This window comes from Manduca sexta, chromosome 26 (genome assembly GCF_014839805.1).
Source record: "Manduca sexta isolate Smith_Timp_Sample1 chromosome 26, JHU_Msex_v1.0, whole genome shotgun sequence".
In the NCBI taxonomy this organism is placed as follows: domain Eukaryota; kingdom Metazoa; phylum Arthropoda; class Insecta; order Lepidoptera; family Sphingidae; genus Manduca; species Manduca sexta.
Genome location: NC_051140.1, coordinates 12,205,833 through 12,227,789, shown reverse-complemented (window position 1 = coordinate 12,227,789; position 21,957 = coordinate 12,205,833). Strand labels below are relative to the sequence as shown.

Sequence of the window (21,957 nt, the reverse complement as noted above, 5' to 3'; positions counted from 1 at the left end):
CGTGCTACTTGATCAGAAGCTGACCTTCGTCCCACATGTTAATGCGGTACGCGCGCGAGCCGCACTCGCGATGAGCCAGCTGCACTGGCTCATAAACAAAAATAGCAAATTGTCCACCCGCAACAAAATTCGGATCTTTACCTCGTGTATTAGGCCGATAATGACATACGCGTCGCCCGCGTTCGCGCACATACCGCCTGCTCGTCTTTAGCGTATGCAGGTTTTACAAAATCAATTCCTAAGACGTGCACTCGGTGCCCCGTGGTACGTTCGCAATCGCAACCTCCACGTGGACACCGATATGCCGACCATCAGGCATTTCATGCACATGTCCAGCAGACGCTATTTCGATCGGGCGGTCAATCATCCGAACCCGCTCATTAGGTCCGTGTCCATATACACTCCTTTCGACCGCGCGAAATGGAGGCGTCCACGTTCTGTCCTTACAGATCCAGAGGACGATATAACTCTGGCCATCCGCCGAAAGCACGAGCACTTAAAGCTCCTACACTCCACACGACCGCAGTTCCGTCCTCGCCGCCGAGGACCTCGCCGCGTTCCCCGTCCTCCCGACCCTTCGATTAGTTCCGTCGGCCCGCGCGCCGGCGAAGACGATTAGGTAGACTGTGTAGGTCGCTCCGTGCACCTCGCGTAAACCCCCTAATCGCTGATGTCCCCAAACATCATCTCTCAGTGACCGTCCTGAGCCGAGGCCGTGACCCTTTAGAGGGTCGCCCTCAGCATGGTCACTTAATTTAAGGGTTCGAGTGCCTAAAGCATTCACCCGAAAGTCCGGTGTGTTTGTAAAAGCCGGCCCTGCCAGGCTAACAAACGTAGAGACACTCCAAAAAAAAAAAAAAAAAAAAAAAAGACATTCGAATAAAGGTATTCATTTCATTTCAGTATGTAAAGCTATTGTCCGTCCTTAAAGCACGCACTTTTTAGTGCGTTTCTGTACGATCCTTGCACATCTTCGGTTGATCCCCAGGATGGACGGCATTTATGCCAAATCTCACACTCCTCCGTGCACATAATGTACTTACTTAAAGTATTGATACATGGATAATAGTAATATGATGGATATTCATATCCATATATAGTTCATCCGTATATAGTTTCATACATAGGCCGTTACTGAATGAGAGAAGCAGCAATCGCCATAATTATAAAGCGGTAACTGTTTATAGTAATACCTATAATACCAGCCTTATCTATACTGTTATATAAAGCTGAAGAGTTTGTTTATTCGTTTTTTTTAGCGCGCTAATCTCAGGAACTACTGGTTCGACTTGGAAAATTCTTTTAGTGTTGGATAGCCCTTTGTTCTTGGAAAGCTATAAGCTATATATCATCACGCTATGACCAAAGGGAGCGGAGCAGTAATAAAAAATGGTGCAAAAACGGGGAAAATTTATTACTTTTGAGAGCTTCCGTTGGGTGCGCTGCATAAAAGGTTAAATTTATGCAACAATATTGTATGACAGGGTTGTTCCCCTAAAAAAAAAATTATAAATCTATACTTTTATATAAAGCTGAAGAGTTTGTTTATTTGTTTTTTTAACGCGCTAGTCTCAGGAACTACCGGTACTAATTGAAAAATTATTTTAGTGTTGGATAGCCTATATATTGAAGAAGGCTATAGGATATATAGCATCACGCTATATATCCTATAGCCTAATGGCCAATGGGAGCGGAACAGTAATGATAAATGTTGCAACAACGTGGTTTTTTTTTTAGAGAATTTGTTATGCATAAACGTTTAAAGTTATGCAACAATTAGGTATGACGGGTTTTAATTCTCTTAAAAAATTCAAGAAAATATATTATTAAACATAGACCCCAGACACATTTGTCTGCCTGACTGAACGCGGTAAACTCAAAAACTACTCAACGGATTTCTAGAAATTTTGGTATGGAGATAGTTTGAGACTCTGAAAAGGACATTGACAATTTTCTATCCCGGGAAAGTATATAACGTGACTTTCATAACTGAAAACTTTAGCCCGGAAAAACTTCACCACGCGGGCGGAGCCGCGAACAAACGCTAGTATTATATATTGCCCACGTCTAGGTACGGGCCTGCCATACTACTGAGAGGGCTTAGGCCCTAGTCTATCACACTGGTCTAGTGCGGTTTGGCGACGTTCCTCCGTTATGCTGGATGTTTTTGTGCTGTAAACATCAAATCGGGAAACTATCAGAAGTTCCATCGCTCGTTTTCCGGCAAATACTAGAGAAATATTTAAAAATAGTAAATTAAAACGTCCATTCCGTCAAACTGGTCGATGAAATGTTTCCAAATCATCAAATATAGGTATCATTAGAATAACATTTCTTTTATTTTTACTATTTCAAACCAGATTACCTTCACTCATACCATTCCTATTATAATATAAAAGACGCTCAAATATACATAGTTTGTCATGGAATATAAGTGAGATATTTATTTCGTAGAGTCATTCATCTATATTCCTTCATAGAGGAAACATTTCATCCAAAAATGAAGTTGGTGAGTTTCATATTATAATGGTTTATTAATAGTGCAACTGATTTCAGTGTTTAGCAGCGAAGGTATTTCCTTAATAATTTATATAACTACAAATCGAAACAATTATGCCATTAATCGTACAAATATGTGTGTTAGTTAACTGTTGGTAATTGCTTTCATTGTTATGTATACATAATCAAGCATAATGTTATTAATATACTCATAATATTATTAATCTTTTTACATTCTTGTAATTATCTAAAATATTCTTTAGCAACATCGGTATTAAATGCTAGATTTATTTTATTTTAGACCTCAAGATAAATTGACTATAATACTACGTGACTGTTATACATCGTAAAAATAGTCATCATATTAAGCAACGTCATATTTTCTGATTTTAAAATAACTTACTAAGTAGTGCCCAGAAACTATACCATCAGTAAACTACAGTAATCTCTTTCAAATTTATTTGTGGCGAGAGTAGCCTTTAATAAATGTAATCAATATTTTTTTCTTGTAAGATCATAGTGTGCTGTTTTACTTCAATCTTCAATTTAACTGTGAGCCGATTGACATTAATTGATTTAGTAATAATCACACAACGCCATGCCACGCTATTTTGTTGCTAAGTGATGTTCTCAGTGTTTATATTAACGATATTTGCATAAAAAACTATTTTGTTTTCATATAGATAATAGGTTTTCTTCGTCCTCTTACCATAATAATGATATGCGACATGCACTTTTCGTTTATTATACGCTATATTAAATAGAACAATACATAACCATATGGAATATGTAGAATATAACTAATGCTCGAAGGAACACTAACTCCCAAAATACAAGTTAAACTAGTTCAGGAACCAGTAGATCTGTAGTGCTTATCATTTTGTGTCCATTCTGTGTGGTGCCGTTCGATTATATTTTTCTGAAATAAACTATTTATTATTATAACATATACTTATCTAAACAGTACATATTAATGGTTTCAGGTGGCGTTATTATTATTTTGCTTAGTGGCGACGGTGTTGACATCACCAATTCCAAGCCAATATTCTGACCCCGAAAATGTGCAAGTACTGATTTATGAGAATGAATACATCGGACCTGGAAAACACCGCTACAGGTAAAAGATATTACGAATATTCCAGTTGAAATTATTTCTCACGGATCCAATGGCGCATTTGTGTAATTATTGATTCGTTTAAATTTTAAGACGTTCAAGACAATCATTGAAGCCACTAATCTGATTCTGAAGAATCTATCTCCAATAAGAAGGTATATTTTCGCTGATGGCTAGTATATTTTTTGTCCCACAAATAAATGTTTCTCCCATAAACTCTAGTGTACCCTACATTCCAATCTGGGCCCTTATTCTCTACGATAGTGTAAACGCGTAACGCGGCCGTGTCATGTTATCTTCGAGAAATGTGCGTGGAATGGTATTCTGTAAGCCAAATTTCTATAGTCCTAAACATGATGCGTTGTGTTACGTGCTTGTTACCCACTGTTTAAATAACGTGCGGGATGGAGAATAAGGCCCCTGCACATCATATATTGCAGAAACGATTTGACTTAGTTCACGTTCTTAATAAAAAATAAACATTATTTAAGATTTAACATATGTACGTATAAAAGCGACTGCCATACTGAAGTCTCGGGTTTGATTCCCGGGTCGGGCTAAATTATATTATTGTTTTCTACGCAGTATCAGCCAGAAGTTTAGAATTTGTACCTAATATGGCCATAGGCTCGCCCCCATAACATCATGGGACCACTTATGCGCCGTTACGCCACTGCCTACCCCTTCGGGGATAAACGGCATGAGTTTATGTATATAATAACTTAAAATGTATCCGTCTACGACATGGCTATTGACGCATCAATTAGAAACTACCTGTATGAATTGTGACAATCCAATATTTCAGAATGTGTATCGGTACACATTTTTCGACATCGATTACCTAAGAATAAATAATTTCGTATCAGGCTTTGACATTGTGGCATCGGTTCCATTATATGAACTATCGTTATAACATGTTTGGTTGGATTCCTGAACCTTAAATGATATCCATCTTAAATATATGGGTGCATAAACATTCTTCTCTACACAATCAATTTTTTTGTTAAATACAATAGATTTTGATTAGGCAGATATCATAGAGAATGTGAAACCTGAGTACAAATAGCGTTCCCTGGGTACCGATTTTTTGTTTTGATTAAATTAATATGGACATACAAGTAAATGCATGTGTTGTAATGTTTATGCTTCGCCCGCGTAAAGGAGTTTTCCGAGATAAAAGTCCTGCTATATATTTTCCCGGGATAAAAAGTAGTCTATAACCTTTTCAGGGTCTTTAACTACCTCCATACAAAATTTCCAAAAAATCCGTTTAGTAGATTTTGAGAAAATCGATAAAATACATACAGACAGAAAATGGCAATTTGTTTTATAATACATATGTATAATAGATGTTGTATAAAAACAGTGTATAGTTTAAGAAATTTGCGTTTTTTCGAATTTTTATTATCGGGGACACGTTTTGGCAAAGAATAATTGATCCATCCATATTTTCTACACACAGCTCGCTACTCCTCCAAAATGAAATACCTTTCTCATAAAAATCCCACGTTTTGGAGTAGATATTTCTTGTATATTAATCCCGGATATCGTTTATCAGTATACCAAATCTCATCTAAATCTGTTTATAGTTTTTACCTTTACATTAAATAAATGTTAAAGTCAGATATTTACACAATAGCTTAAAAAAGGCTATAAGTATTGACTTATCAATTATATAGAAAGCGAAGAAAAAATTCATGTGATCCTATATCCAGGAAAAAAGGTTAATTTTAATATATAACATTATGTAGTACCGATATTTAACTTAAACATGACTAGCTACAGCAAAAGTATTAGTTTTCAACCATAAAATTATTTCGAAATCGAAATATATTAATTCAATAACGTATTGTAATCATGACTTATGTTTGTGTTCACCTCTTCTAATAACTGATAATCAGCTAATTACATGCTTTGTGGTTAGGATTAATAATTAATACCTTTATTTTGCAGCATCCCGTGTGCATACATAATTTTCCTTACACATTTAATTATATCGTATTTCTGAGAGTTAGTAATACCATTCCCGTTAATCAAATTCATGGTGAACAGAGAATACAGTTCCATGATCCCTTTTTTATTCCAGAATAATGACGATATTTTTGATTTTGGTCGTATAAATGCTTGTAAACTGAGATTATGAAAATAGGTGCATTATGCATACAAAATGGCAATTTATAACATCTGCTATTTTGTAGTTTTGACTAAACAAACCTGATTGAATCGTGTTAGATTTAAGAAGGAATGAAATGAAAACTACAATTATGAATTATCAAAAACGCAATTATAATTAAATATTAAACGTTCAAAAAATAAAAAAAAACTAGTCATATCAACTTTCTCATACATATTTTTTTAAAATGGCAATTTGCGGGACGGTTGGCCATTTTATGGAATTAATTTTTCGCAAAATTTTTATTTCACATTTTCACTTCGATTTTTCTGTGAGTTGACGCTAACCTTTGGTAATTTGGGTTAAAAAAAAAATATTGTTCTATTACTTTTTATTTTTTTACAACTGCATGGGCAAACACCCAAATGACACCAATGTAGTGAGACGTTCCCTCTCCATAAACACTCACAATATTAGAAATGTCATGGATGCACTGCTGACTTTAAAAAAAACGAATATAAACAGAACTGGGCCTCCGGCAGTCTCATCGTACAAAATCTAAACAGCAAGCTGTCATTTAACGTAGAATTCTTGTGCCAAAATGGAACTACCATGAACAAACCGGCTCATCCAAGCAAATTTTTAGCTAAAAGCATTTAAAATCAGATAATAAATAATTAATAGTAAAAAATACATCGTTATACGATCAAAATACGACGCGCTTCTTTGATCTGCCTAAATCCGTAGCTTATCCTGCATACCAAAGTTGACAATATCCAATCTTGAAAGTCTGAAGTTACCAAGAAGAGTCGCGCCCATATCCTATTAAATTAATGCTAATAAAATTTTATTTTGACCTTTCAGTTTTGAGCAATCTGATGGAACACAGCAGGAGCAAGAAGGAAAATTAAAGAACGCAGGCACCGAAAACGAAATCTATGTAGTAAGGGGCAGCTTCTCGTGGGTGGCACCTGACGGAGAGGAGTACACAGTGCACTACGTAGCTGATGAAAACGGTTACCAGCCAGAAACACCGATCGGAGAAGGGCCCGGAACAGGCTTACCTTATGAAGTATTTAGCGGTATTCTCGGATAAATGAAGCATAACAGTTGTTACCACCTAACCAATCTATTACCCAGTTATTTATAGTATAGCTCACGGCTCCGTCTGGGTAATATACTTTTCCCGATGTAGAAATCCGACTATGTACCTACTTTTCCAGGACATAAAGAAACAAATCCAAGATGTAGTCAATGTGTCTACCAAAAATCCTACTAAATCTTTTTAGCAGTTTCTGACTTCTTCATTCTTATCTATTAAACGGTTTAATATTATCCTAATTTTTGGACTTACAAGAAAAATAATAATTTACTAATAAATTATGTGCAATCCGTTTTTTTATCAACTATTCTGATTCATAAGTTTGCTCCGTCCTTAGATAAATAACGTCTATGAATAAGGGGGTGTGATTATAAATAAATTTTTTTTAAATAATTTATTTATTAACTTTTTATTTTTTTGTCGTTACAATAAGTATGTATACGAATGATAAACCCTACATTTAACATGCATATAAGACTTACAGTATAACCGCTAGAATAAGATAATAATGTAAACACAATTATTTCTTGACTACCTGTACTTATTTTTATATTAAGGTCGGGACTTTATATATGATATTAGTAAATATAAATATGACTAGTCTTTTTACCTAAAGTTATAAACACCTTTGGAGATGTCGTCCACGTTGAATTAATTTATTTCACTCGTCGAGCCATTCAATGAATAATCAGCAAAATATATTCGCAATGAATATAATTATAATAAATATAATTTTAACAAAAAATTAAACCGCCTTCAAAAACCACTCAAAACCAAAAAATAATTTCACATAACAAGTATATATTGGATACCAATTTTGGAGTCGGTGCCTAATTAAAATTGCTAGTTAGCTATATTTGTTGCATAGTCCATCTATGAGCTAAATTTCTTTCAAATCAATAAAATAGAGTAGGTTTGCGTGTACTACTAACAAACATACACAGTGAAAGGTGTAATACCAAGCACATGTATGGTGTTTCATCTTTTTATTTCCTCTTTTTTCGAGGCAGGGAGTGTAATACACCCACATTTGACCAGCTATATGTATCAGGGGAAGAATTTGGGTAGTGTACAGTTCACAAATTTAAATATTTCCTTAATAGCTTCCATTTGCTGTGCTACGGCGATGTGTTTATCTCCGGTGACGATCTGACTTGCTGACTTTGTACGCTAGCAGCACATTGTTTTCGTATATTCGTTAATGTATTTATCTAGCTTAACTAGCAATTTTAATTAGGCACCGACTCCAAAATTGGTATCCAATATATACTTGTTATGTGAAATTATTTTTGGTTTTGAGTGGTTTTGAAGGCGGTTTAATTTTTGTTAAAATTATTCTTATTTTTGCTTTTGTGTTAGTAAAAAATAGACCGTCTCAATGGCATAGTTGTGTTTCGCTCTCGATACGACTATCGCGCTGAGGAGTTACACCTCTGTGTACCACTGAAAAGGGGAAAAGGTGTGATGCTATATATATGTATGTAAGAAGTAGATTCGAGCAAACCTAACGCAAAAACACAACTGATATTATTTGGCTCACAGTACAACTATCGCGCTGTGGTGTTACACCTCTGCCTATCCCTGAAAAGAGGAAAAGGTGTGATGCTATATATATGTATGTATGTAAGAAGTAGAGTCAACTAAACCCAACGCAAAAACACAACTAATGTGTTTCGCTCGCAGTACGATTATCGCGCTGAAATGTTACACCTCTGCCTACCCCTGAAAAGGGTAAAAGGTGTGATGCTACATATATGTATGTATGTAAAAAGTGGAGTCAACTAAACCCAACGCAAAAACACAACTAATGTGTTTCGCACGCAGTACGACTATCGCGATGAAATTATACGCCTCTGCCTACCCCTTACACGGGGAAAAGGTGTGATGCTATATATATTTATGTAAGAAGTAGATTCGAGGAAACCTAACGCAAAAACACAATTGATATATTTGGCTTACAGTACAACTATCGCGCTGTGGGGTAACACCTCTGCCTACCCCTGAAAAGGGGAAAAGGTGTGATGCTATATGTATGTATGTATGTATGTATGTAAGAAGTAGAGTCCACTAAACCCAACACAAGAACACAACTAATGTGTTTCGCACGCAGTACGACTATCGCGCTCAATGTTACACCTCTGCCTACCCCTGAAAAGGGGAAAAGATGTGATGCTATATATATGTATGTAAGAAGTAGATTCAAGCAAACCTAACGCAAAAACACAACTGATATATTTCGATCATACTACAACTATCGCGCTGTGGTGTTACATCTCTGCCTACCCCTAAAAAGGGGAAAAGGTGTGATGCTATATACATATATGTATGTATGTAAGAAGTAGAGTCAATTAAACCCAACCCAAAAACACAACTGATATGTTTCATACACAGTACGACTATCGCGATGAAATGTGACGCTTCTGCCTACCCCTGACACGGGGAAAAGATGTTATGCTATATGTATAAGTATGTGAGAAGTACAGTCAACCAGACTCAATTCAAAAACATAACTAAATACGTCACAGGAAAGCAAAATTTGCGATTTCGTTTTCTTGGACGACATAATTATTCTAGTTTTTTTTATTTTAAAACCAAACTACCGAAGCGATCTTGAAAAAAATTTTATGGGACCAATCTGGAGAGAAAATCTTTCGAATAAAAAAAGAATTTTCCAAATCGGTTCATAAATGAGCGAGTTCTGAGGTAACAAACATACAAAAAAAAAATTCACGTCGAATTGATAACCTCCTCCTTTTTTTGAAGTCGGTTAAAAAACAAGGCGAAAACAACAGTAATCTTTAACTGGAGAGCAGCGAAAGACATTTTGAATTTAAAAAAACCTATTGACCTTGGTTCCGCCATGATGACTTCACATTTTTTATAATTTAAGTCGCGATTATTAGTTGGCAGTCTGTTCCCTATTTCCTTGTCTTTCCTATTTCCGCACCCTTCTCCCTCACACTCGCACGCCTACCCTATCTGTCGCACGCGCCCCGGGCAGAACCATGCGCGCGGGCGCCATATTAACATCGCTATTCGCTACTCGCCGCCGCCGCAGCCATTGCTTTGGCTGTCAAAAAATACGCAAAATACACATGAAGTGATGATAACGTCAACGTCGCTGTCATCGCTGACAGCCCCATGAACAAATAGATAATATTATATAATTCATAAAAGTTCTCACGGTTGATATAATTAACATTATTATTTTAGTTTTACTAAGAACTTTCAATTTAGTAATTATTCCTATTCAAGGTTTTTCTTTTGCTTTTTTATTTCATTCGTATATGTTATCATTGTTTTCATATTCACCCGGCCTAAGACCTTTTTTGACATATAGCACGTGTGTCTTCTACCAATGACAATGCTTTTCAAACTTGACATTGGCATAATTATCGTATAAACGATACAGCCAAATAAAATAAATTGGATTGGATTGGAATTCATAAAAGTGTGAAATGTTTGTTTTATAATCATATTAGTGTTAAAGTGAACTGGAGTGTTTAATTGTTGAACCGAATATTCAAAACTTACAAGTGATAAAATAAATAACCTAACGTGTGTGTTACGTGACTCAGCGCTTCCAAAACGCGAGCGCAATTTTACATTTCTATACACATACCGCTGGTTGCACTGCTTTAAGCTCCTTGAGAGTTTGATCACATCTACTAACTACGACGAAAACAATGCCTCACAATTGTGCGGGTTGCTTGAATGTTATAAAAAACAGGCAATGCCTACAATGTATGGGATGTCAACTATGGTTTGATTTACTCTGCGCTAATATAACGGAAAAACATTTTAAATCCATGAAGAGTAATCAAAGAGACAATTGGAAATGCCCGGGTTGTCATTGTAAACAACCAAAAAGCGATAATACAAATACACCCATACGCCCCTCCACGCATTCTAATGATAGTATCCCTATCGACGAATCTCGACGGTCACAGATTGCACTGCAAGAAAATAATGCCACCAACCGCAGTATGCGGCCAAACATTGAACAAGAGTATTCATTTAAAGATGATTCTGTTATAACTGCCGGCACTCTGCGCGTTGTTATCAGACAGGAACTGGAATTATTATTGCAGGAGGTACTTAGCACACAATTAACTAAAATCAATGACCTTATATCAGGATTTCAAACATCCCTAAACTTTTTTAATGAAAAATATGAAGACATGAGAGCATCCATCGAAGAAAAATCGGAGAGGATAAAAAAATTAGAGAAGGATAACACTGCCATGCAAAATTCTCTAAATGATCTGAACAAACGGATAACCTTAATGGAACAATATAACAGGGCTAATAATATTTAACTACAAAACCTGCCGGAAAACAAGTCAGAAAATTTATTCAACACTGTGCTCCAGCTAGCAAACATTATTGATTATCCACTAAAGGACTCAAATGTACCTCAGTGTATGCGCCTGGCTAAAAAAGATCCCCATGGAAAGAGACCACGATCTGTTCTCATTCAATTTAGCAACCACGACAGCGAGATGGTTTCCTTGCTGCTACAATAAAATTTAACAAGAACAAGAAATCCGATAAACTGAATACTAGTCACCTTAGGATTGCTACTGCCAAACCACAGCCGATTTACTTAGTAAAACACCTATCAAGCGAAAACAAGTCACTTCACGCTGCAACACGGCTACGCGCCAAAGAACTGGGATACAAATTTGTTTGGGTGCGCAATGGACGCATCTACATAAGAAGAGATGAAAAATCTGAACGCTTAATTGTTAACAGTTATCTTGTGTTAAAATCACTTACTTAAACGTTAAAAACATATATTATTGCTAATACGCAGGCTATTATGTAATATCTTTAGTCACATTCAATCCATCACTTAAAATATATTACCAGAATGTCCGTGGTCTAAAAACAAAAACTACATTGTTTTATCATAATGTTCTTTTACATAATTATGACGTTATTATGCTTACAGAGACTTGGCTAAATGGTGGCGTTTACGATTCCGAGCTGTTTAGTGACAATTATATTGTATACAGGCGTGATCGTGAGACTACCTTTAATAGCCATCGAAAAGATGGAGGGGGAGTCCTTATCGCTGTATTGAAACACCTAACCTCTTATAGGTTAACCTCCTTCGAAAGTCGCTGTGAGGATTTATGGGTTTGCATTGAAATATCTAAAGGACAAATGAAACAAAAAATCCACTTGTGTGCAATATATTTCCCTCCACCTGTAGTCTTGGATAGTCTTCAAATGTTCATAAATTCTGCACAAAAAGATATTGATAAGGACGGAATGAGCGTTATAGTTGGAGACTTTAATCTAAGTAGTATAAGTTGGACGTCCACAAATAATAACAATAGCTCTCGTTTACACCAACAACTCGGAAACAATGAAGCTGCTAAATCCTTGATTGATTTTGTTGCATTTAATAATATCTATCAATATAATAATATATTAAACAACAAACATAAAATGTTAGATCTAGTGCTCAGTACACAAACCATTACAAATCTTATACACCCAACTAACAGTTTAATTAATGAGGACCTATTGCATCCTTCGCTGGAGTTTAATCTAGAAATTTACAAAGACAATACACTTTCCCCTGAAGCATACAAAATCAGACCAAATTACTTTTCTGCGGATTATGAAAAAACTCAACAACTACTTGATTCAATAAACTGGGAAATAGAATTCAAGGGATGTGCCACTACTAATAACATGGTTGCCAAATTTTATGATGTCTTGCATAAAGTAATAAAAAAAACAATTCCAACGCACATGTAGTAAAAACTATCCATCCTGGTTCACTCACGATCTCATACGTTTATACAAAGAGAAACACCATTACCATCGCAAAATAAAAAAATATAATAATCCTTTAGACCGATTATCATTCGAAATTCTACGTGAAAGATGCAATAGGCTTCAAATCACCTGTTATAACGATTACATAAGTACTATTGAGTATGCAGTATCTAAAAATTCAAAACTATTTTGGAGTTTTATTAAAAATAAGCGAAAAAACTCTAGTGCCTATCCAGCTAAAATGGTTTATAAAGAAAAAATTGCGTCAATTGGGCATGATATCTGTAATCTATTTGCTGAAAACTTCTCAGAAGTATATAACATTTTACCTTATAATAATAGTAATTCAGTACATTTACATTGTGACAGAACTTCATTCACTCTTTGCACAATTACTTTAAGTTACGACGAAGTGCATAAGGCTCTGAAGTCGTTGGACGCAAAAAAAGGCGCCGGTTGTGACAACATACCCCCAATTTTTATTAAAACATGTGCGAAATCATTAACTCCCCCTTTACTATCAATATTTAATAGATCTCTTGCAGAAGGAATCTTCCCCGATGAGTGGAAGGAAGCCTTAGTGGTTCCAATTTTCAAGTCTGGTGATAGGCAAATTGTTTCTAATTATCGACCTATATCGATCTTAATAATATTTGGTAAAGTTCTTGAAAAACTAATAACAAGAAGACTAACCTGGCATCTCAAACAATACATATCTGACTACCAGCACGGATTTATTAAATCGAGGTCGACCACAACCAATCTTACGTGCTACACTTCAGCTTTAACGGAGTCTGTAGATAAGGGTATCCCTGTAGATGCCGTATATACGGACTTCAGTAAAGCATTTGGTAAAGTGGACCATTCTATTCTAATTAATAAACTTTCTGGACTCGGCATAGGCGGTAAACTATTACAATGGTTCACGTCTTACCTAAGAAACAGGCTCTCTCGAGTTGTAGTAAACGGTTATACCTCTAATTCATTCCGGGCCACATCTGGAGTTCCGCAGGGGTCACATTTGGGACCCATTCTTTTTAATGCTTTTATTAATGACATCACATGCTGTTTTAAATACTCCAGATTTTATCTATATGCCGATGATGTTAAAATAATGAAACCGATTAAATCAAATTTAGATACTGTCCAGTTACAAGACGACCTAAATAGAATGAACGACTGGTGCAATAATAATAGAATGTCCCTAAATATCAGTAAGTGTTATTACATCCAGTTTACGCGCAACAAAATTACTAAATCTAATAAGTATTACATCCACGGTCAGGAAATTACACAGGTAGACACAATTCGCGATCTCGGTATCTTGATTGATAGCAAATTGAAATTCGATACACATATTTTAAACATAACTTCGAAAGCATTTAAAAGTCTCGGATTTGTTATACGCAATAGTAAGGAATTTAAAGAAACTAAAACAAAAATAATACTTTATAACGCTTTAGTGCTTCCTATCCTAGAATATGCCAGTGTAGTGTGGAACCCTCACTATGACGTCTATATAAAACGTTTGGAAAGTGTGCAAAGACGATTTCTATATCACCTCTCTTATGGGGATCAATTAGTCGCAGAAATACCTCATTACTCAGATCGCCTGAAGTACTACAATATAAGTACCTTAGACGCACGCAGAAAGATGATTGATCTATTATTTTTGCAAAAGATGTTTAATGGTAAGTTAGACTGCAATAAGCTTGTAAGTGTCCTGAGTATTAACGCCCCAGCTCGAATTCCATGAAAAAGCGTATATAATCTTTTAAGTATCCCCTTATCTAAAACTAACTTAGGTCACTTCGCTGCTGTGCCAAGGCTCTGTAGGCAGTATAATGCTCTTGCAAAAACGCATGACCTTGATATCACGGACATTTCTAAGTACAGGAAACAAGTCCTGCAACTGTTACGTACTCACAATTAATAATTATAATTAATCACATTTTATTTTATGTTTTGTCACTTCTTATTATGTTTTATCCCTTTTGTTTGTTATTCTAAATTTTATTAGTAACAAATATTTTTATATTTGCCGCTGTATTAATACATAAATTTGCATGCTGTGGTCTCCTTTAATTGAAGAAGCACGTCACATTGTTAATTATACCAATATTACGACATTATATTTATTATATGCCGTGTATCCTTTGTTGGAGGTCCTTAAATAAATAAATAAATAACGCTCGCTTTTATACGCAAATAACTCTTTGAGACCGAACGCTTTTGCATGTACTGTTGGTGACGTGATTTGAAGTGTTTCAAGCCCTTTTCGCGTGCGCGTCGTGATCGACAGCGACGCCATCGCCGGGACCGCGTGCGCCGCCTGATGAAAAATCGTACAGGTAAGGCGTGCACTTCCGTGAACCTCCTAAATAATTATACGGCTGCAAACTAACGCTCGCGACGAACCAGCCCCTCCGAAGGGGACCCAAAATATAGGTGTTTCAATACACCTCGGTCTTAAAGAGTTGTACCTATAACTCATATTAGTTAGTATTCATTACTTACTAATTTAAAAAAAAAACGCTTATTCATTCAATTACGTAGATTACCTTTTATTTTTATACATAGAGGGCAAATGTAAAAGTGTTTCGTTTGCGAACCGAACGATCCCTTCTGTACTAGCGAGAAGGCCGATCCCTTCGTCTCATCGCCATCCATATATATCAATATAGTTCCATTAAATTAGGTATGTAAATCAGTCGCCTACGATACAGGCTGTGCCTAGTGTAGGGGCCGAGGTATTGTTTTTGTCTTATGATCTCAATTTAATATTATTAGTATGTTACCACCGAAGTTATTTGTCTTAGTTCATAAGGAAAATTGTATTTTTGGTAAATTTGATAAATAAATAAATAAATAAATATCTATAAAGGCTATATTTATCCACAAAAGCAGACAGTTGGAGTTTTGAATCATCAAGCAACACTTTGGATTAAAAATAATATTATGTTACATTCATTGCTTATAATTTTTGTACTATCTACCTATTATAAAAGATCTGTGTTCAAGGTAAGTAGGGTAAGGTTCACAATAGTACCAAAGCTTATTCTTTGATGCATAATACACCGTGCTTTTCATATTAACAATAACATTTCAAACGTAAATAATTTCAAAATATAAATAAATAAATTGATTAAATTCGAAACCGACATGAAAGAATTCATTTCATTTCAGTAGGTAAAGCTTTAGATCGTTCCGTGGTCCAAATTCGACCGTCTTAATTAATAATATATTTGTATGACATAATATACATAAATTTTGTATTTCCACGCTCACTCTCTATAATATGCAATTAATTTATGCCAAATCTCACACTCCTCCGTGCGCAAAATGTACCTACTTAAAAAGGGGTACAACTTTTTCTCTTAAAGTATTAATACATAGATAATAGTAATATGATAGATATTCATATCCATACACATCTGGGCATTACGAACATTTCAACGAGCACCAATGAGTATAATTTGTATGTAGTTTCATACATAGGCTGTAACTGAATGAGAGAAGCAGCAATAGCCATAATTATAAAGCGGTAACTGTTTATAGTAATACCTATAATACCAGCCTTATCTACACTGTTATATAAAGCTGAAGAGTTTGTTTATTTGTTTTTATAACGCGCTAATCTCAGGAACTACCGGTTCGAATTGAAAAATTATTTGAGTGTTAGATAGCCTATATATTGAAGAAGGCTATAGGATATATAGAATCACGCTATATATCCTATAGCCTAATGGCCAATGGGAGCGGAACAGTAATGATAAATGTTGCAAAAACGTGGAATTTTTTTTTTTTAGAGAATATGTTATGCATAAACGTTTAAAGTTATGCAACAATTACGTATGACAGGATTTATTTCTCTTAAAAAATTCAAGAAAATATATTATTAAACATAGAACCCAGACACGTTTGTCTGCCTGACTGAACGCGGTAAACTCAAAAACTACTCAACGGATTTCTAGAAATTTTAGTATGGAGATAGTTTGAGACTCTGAAAAGGACATTGACAACATTCTATCCCGGGAAAGTATATAGCGTGACTTTCATAACTGAAAACTTTAGCCCGGAAAAACTTCACCACGCGGGCGGAGCCGCGAACAAAAGCTAGTATTATATATTGCCCACTTCTAGGTACGGGCCTGCCATACTACTGAGAGGGCTTAGGCCCTAGTCTATCACACTGGTCTAGTGCGGTTTGGCGACGTTCCTCCGTTATGCTGGATGTTTTTGTGCTGTAAACATCAAATCGGGAAACTATCAGAAGTTCCATCGCTCGTTTTCCGGCAAATACTAGAGAAATATTTAAAAATAGTAAATTAAAACGTCCATTGCAGAAAGCTGTTCGATGAAATATTTCTAAATCATCAAATATAGGTATCATTAGAATAACATTTCTTTTATTTTTATTATGTCAAACCAGATTACCTTCACTCATACCATTCCTATTATAATATAAAAGACGCTCAAATATACATAGTTTGTCATGGAATATAAGTGAGATATTTATTTCGTAGAGTCATTCATCTATATTCCTTCATAGAGGAAACATTTCATCCGAAAATGAAGTTGGTGAGTTTCATATTATAATGGTTTATTAATAGTGCAACTGATTTCAGTGTTTAGCAGCGAAGGTATTTCCTTAATAATTTATATTACTACAAACCGAAACAATTATGCCATTAATCGTACAAATATGTGTGTTAGTTAACTGTTGGTAATTGCTTTCATTGTTATGTATACATAATCAAGCATAATGTTATTAATATATTCATAATATTATTATCCTTTTTACATTCTTGTAATTATCTAAAATATTCTTTAACAACATCGGTATTAAATGCTAGATTTATTTTGTTTTAGATGTCAAGATAAATGGACTATAATACTACGTGACTGTATAAATCGTAAAAATAGTCATCATATTAAGCAACGTCATATTTTCTGATTTTATAATAACTTACTAAGTAGTGCCTAGAAACCATACCATCAGTAAACTACAGTCATTTCTTTCAAATTTATTTGTGGCGACAGTAGCCTTTAATAAATGTAATCAATATTTTTTTTCTTCTAAGATCGTAGTGTGCTGTTTTACTTCGAGCCGATTGACATTAATTGATTTAGTAATAATCACACAACGCCATGCCACGCCATTTTGTTGCTAAGTGATGTTCTCAGTGTTTATACTAACGATATTTGCATAAAAACTATTTTGTTTTTACATAGATAATACATTTTTGTCGTCCTTTTACCATAATAATGATATGCGACATGCACCTTTCGTTTATGATACGCTATATTAAATAGAATAATACATAACCATATAGTATATGTAAAGTATAACTAAAGGTCGGAGGAACACTAACTCCCAAATTACAGGTTAAACCAGTTCAGGAACCAGGAGATCTGTAGTGCTTATAATTTTGTGTCCATTCTGTGTGGTGCCGTTCGATTATATTTTTCTGAAATAAACTATTTATTATTATAACATATACTTATCTAAACAATACATATTAATGGTTTCAGGTGGCGTTATTATTATTTTGCTTAGTGGCGACGGTGTTGACATCACCAATTCCAAGCCAATATTCTGACCCCGAAAATGTGCAAGTACTGATTTATGAGAATGAATACATCGGACCTGGAAAACACCGCTACAGGTAAAAGATATTACGAATATTCCAGTTGAAATTATTTCTCACGGATCCAGTAGCGCATTTGTGTAATTATTGATTCGTTTAAATTTTAAGACGTTCAGGACAATCTTTGAAGCCACTGATCTGATTCTGAAGAATCTCTCTCCAATAAGAAGGTATATTTTCGCTGATGGCTAATATATTTTTTGTCTCAGAAATATTTTTTTATCCCATAAACTCTATTGTACCCTACATTCCAGTCTGCACATCATATATTGCAGAAAACATTTAACTTAGTTCACGGTCTTATAAAAAATAAACATTATTTTAGTGTAAAACCGACTGCCATACTGAAGTCTCGGGTTTGATTCCCGGGTCGGGCTAAATTATATTATTGTTTTCTACGCAGTATCAGCCAGAAGTTTAAGATTTGTACCCAATTAGGTCATAGGCTCGTCCCCATAACATCATGGGACCACTTATGCGCCGTTACGCCACTGCCTACCCCTTCGGGGATAAACGGCATGAGTTTATGTATATAATAACTTAAATCTATCCGTCTACGACATGGCTATTGACGCACCAATTAGAAACTAACTGCATGAATTGTGACAATCGAATATTCCAGAATGTGTATCGGTACACATTTTTAGACATCGGTTATCTAAGAATAAATATTTTTGTATCAGGCTTTGACATTGTGGCATCGGTTCCATTATATGAACTATCGTTATAACATGTTTGGTTGGATTCCTGAACCTCAAATGTTATTCATCTTTATATGGGTGCATAAACATTCTTCTCTACGCAATAAACTTTTTTGTTAAATACGATAGATTTAGATTAGGCAGATATCATAGAGAATGTGAAACCTGAGTACAAATAGCGTCCCCTGGGACCGATTTTTTGTTTTGATTAAATGAATAAGGACATACAAGTAAATGCATGTGTTGTAATGTTTATGCTTCGCCCGCGTAAAGGAGTTTTCCGAGATAAAAGTCCTGCTATATATTTTCCCGGGATAAAAAGTAGTCTATAACCTTTCCAGGGTCTTTAACTACCTCCATACAAAATTTCCAAAAATTCCGTTTAGTAGATTTTGAGAAAATCGATAAAATACATACAGACAGAAAATGGCAATTTGTTTTATAATACATATAATAGATGTTGTATAAAAACAGTGTATAGTTTAAGAAATTTGCGGTTTGTCGAATTTTTATTATCGGGGACACGTTTTGGCAAAGAATAATTGATCCATCCATATTTTCTACACACAGTTCGCTACTCCTCCAAAATGAAATACCTTTCTCATAAAAATCCCACGATTTGGGGTAGATATTTCTTGTATATTAATCCCGGATATCGTTTATCAGTATACCAAATCTCATCTAAATCTGTTTATAGTTTTTACCTTTACATTAAATAAATGTTAAAGTCAGATATTTACTCAATAGCTTAAAAAAGGCTATAAATATTGACTTATCAATTATATAGAAAGCGAAGAAAAAATTTATGTGATCCTATATCCAGGAAAAAAGGTTAATATATAATATTATGTAGTACCAATAATTAACACACGTGACTAGCCACAGCAAAAATATTAGTTTTCAAACAGAAAATTATTTCGAAACCGAAATATATTAATTCAATAGAGTATTGTAATCATGACTTATGTTTGTGTTCACCTCTTCTAATAACTGATAATCAGCTAATTACATGCTTTGTGGTTAGGATTAATAATTAATACCTTTATTTTGCAGCATCCTGTGCATAGATAATTTTCATGACACATTTAATTATATCGTATTTCTGAGAGTTAGTAATACCATTCCCGTTAATTGAATTTATGGTGAACAGAGAATACAGTTCAATTATCCCTTTTTTATTCCAGAATAATGACGATATTTTTGATTTTGGTCGTATAAATGCTTGTAAACTATAAGATTATGAAAATAGGTGCATTGTGCTTACAAAATGGCAATTTATAACATCTGCTATTTTGTAGTTTTGACTAAATAAACCTGATTGAATCGTGTTAGATTTCAGAAGGAATGAAATGAAAACTACAATTATGAATTATCAAAAACGCAATTATAATTAAATATTAAACGTTCAAAAAATAAAAAAAACTAGTCATGTCAACTTTCTCATACATATTTTTTTAAAATGGCAATTTGCGGGATGGTTGGCCATTTTATGGAATCAATTTTTCGCAAAATTTTTATTTCACATTTTCACTTCGATGTTTTTGTGAGTTGACGCTAACCTTTGGTAATTTGGGTTAAAAAAAAAATATTGTTCTATTACTTTTTATTTTTTTACAACTGCACGGGCTTACACCCAAATGACACCAATGTAATGAGACGTTAACTCTCCATAAACACTCACAATATTAGAAATGTGATGGATGCACTGCTGATTTAAAAAAAAAACGAATATAAACAGAACTGGACCTCCAGCAGTCTCATCGTTCAAAATCTAAACAGCAAGCTGTCATTTAACGTAGAATTCTTGTGCCAAAATGGCACTACCATGAACAAACCGGCTCATCCATGCAATTTTTTAGCTAAAAACGTTTAAAATCAGATAATAAATAATTAATAGTAAAAAATACATCGTTATACGATCAAAATACGACGAGCTTCTTTGATCTGCCTAAATCCGTAGCTTATCCTGCATACTAAAATTGACAATATACAATCTTGGAAGTCTGAAGTTACCAAGAAGATATCCCATATCCTATTAAATTAATGCTAATTAAATTTTATTTTGACCTTTCAGTTTTGAGCAATCTGATGGAACACAGCAGGAGCAAGAAGGAGAATTAAAGAACGCAGGCACCGAAAACGAAATCTATGTAGTAAGGGGCAGCTTCTCGTGGGTGGCACCTGACGGAGAGGAGTACACAGTGCACTACGTAGCTGATGAAAACGGTTACCAGCCAGAAACACCGATCGGAGAAGGACCCGGTGCAGGCTTACCTTTTGAAATATGCAGCTCTATTTGCGGATAAATGAAGCATAAAAGTTGTTTCTACCTAACCAATCTATTGCCCAATTATTTACAGTACTGCTCACAGCTCCGTCTGTGTAATTTACTTTTCCAGGACATAAAGAAACAAATCCAAGGTGTAGTCAATGTGTCTACCAAAAATCCTACTAAATCTTTTTAGCAGTTTCTGACTTCTTCATTCTTCTCTATTAAACGGTTTAATATTATCTTAATTTTTGGACTTACAAGAAAAATAATAATTTACTAATAAATTATGTGCAATCCGTTTTTTTTATCAACAATTCTGATTCATAAGTTTTTTTCTAGAAAATTATGTTGAAAATATAGATTTTGTTGTTTATATTCCTGTTTGAAGCATAATGCTTTATAAATACTAACGCACTTATTCATAGGCGTTATTTATCTAAGGCTGTCAGATAAACAAAGCTGAGAAATAGACTTCTTATAACAGCAATGCTCCGTCCTTAGATAAATAACGTCTTTGATTAAGGGGGTGTGATTATAAATAAAATTGTCTTAAATAATTTATTTATCAACTTTTTCTTTTTTTGTCATTACAATAATTATATATACGAATAATAAACCCTACATTAACATGCATATAAGACATACAGTATAACCGCTAGAATAAGATAACAATGTAAACACAATTATTTCTAGATTACCTGTACTTATTTTT

General features: G+C 34.6%; 2 protein-coding genes across 2 annotated transcripts; both read left to right on the top strand.

The window, feature by feature from the left end:
- Window positions 1–2,454: 2,454 nt before the first annotated feature.
- Window positions 2,455–7,061, top strand: LOC119190769 (endocuticle structural protein SgAbd-6-like). Its single transcript, XM_037443525.1, has 3 exons — window positions 2,455–2,509; window positions 3,483–3,616; window positions 6,591–7,061. The coding sequence occupies exons 1-3, from the start codon at window positions 2,501–2,503 to the stop codon at window positions 6,820–6,822; spliced, it is 375 nt and encodes a 124-aa protein (XP_037299422.1). The 5' UTR covers window positions 2,455–2,500; the 3' UTR covers window positions 6,823–7,061.
- A 10,037-nt stretch (window positions 7,062–17,098) lies between these two features.
- Window positions 17,099–21,484, top strand: LOC119190768 (endocuticle structural protein SgAbd-6-like). Its single transcript, XM_037443524.1, has 3 exons — window positions 17,099–17,202; window positions 18,157–18,290; window positions 21,048–21,484. The coding sequence occupies exons 1-3, from the start codon at window positions 17,194–17,196 to the stop codon at window positions 21,277–21,279; spliced, it is 375 nt and encodes a 124-aa protein (XP_037299421.1). The 5' UTR covers window positions 17,099–17,193; the 3' UTR covers window positions 21,280–21,484.
- The last annotated feature ends 473 nt before the right edge of the window (window positions 21,485–21,957 follow it).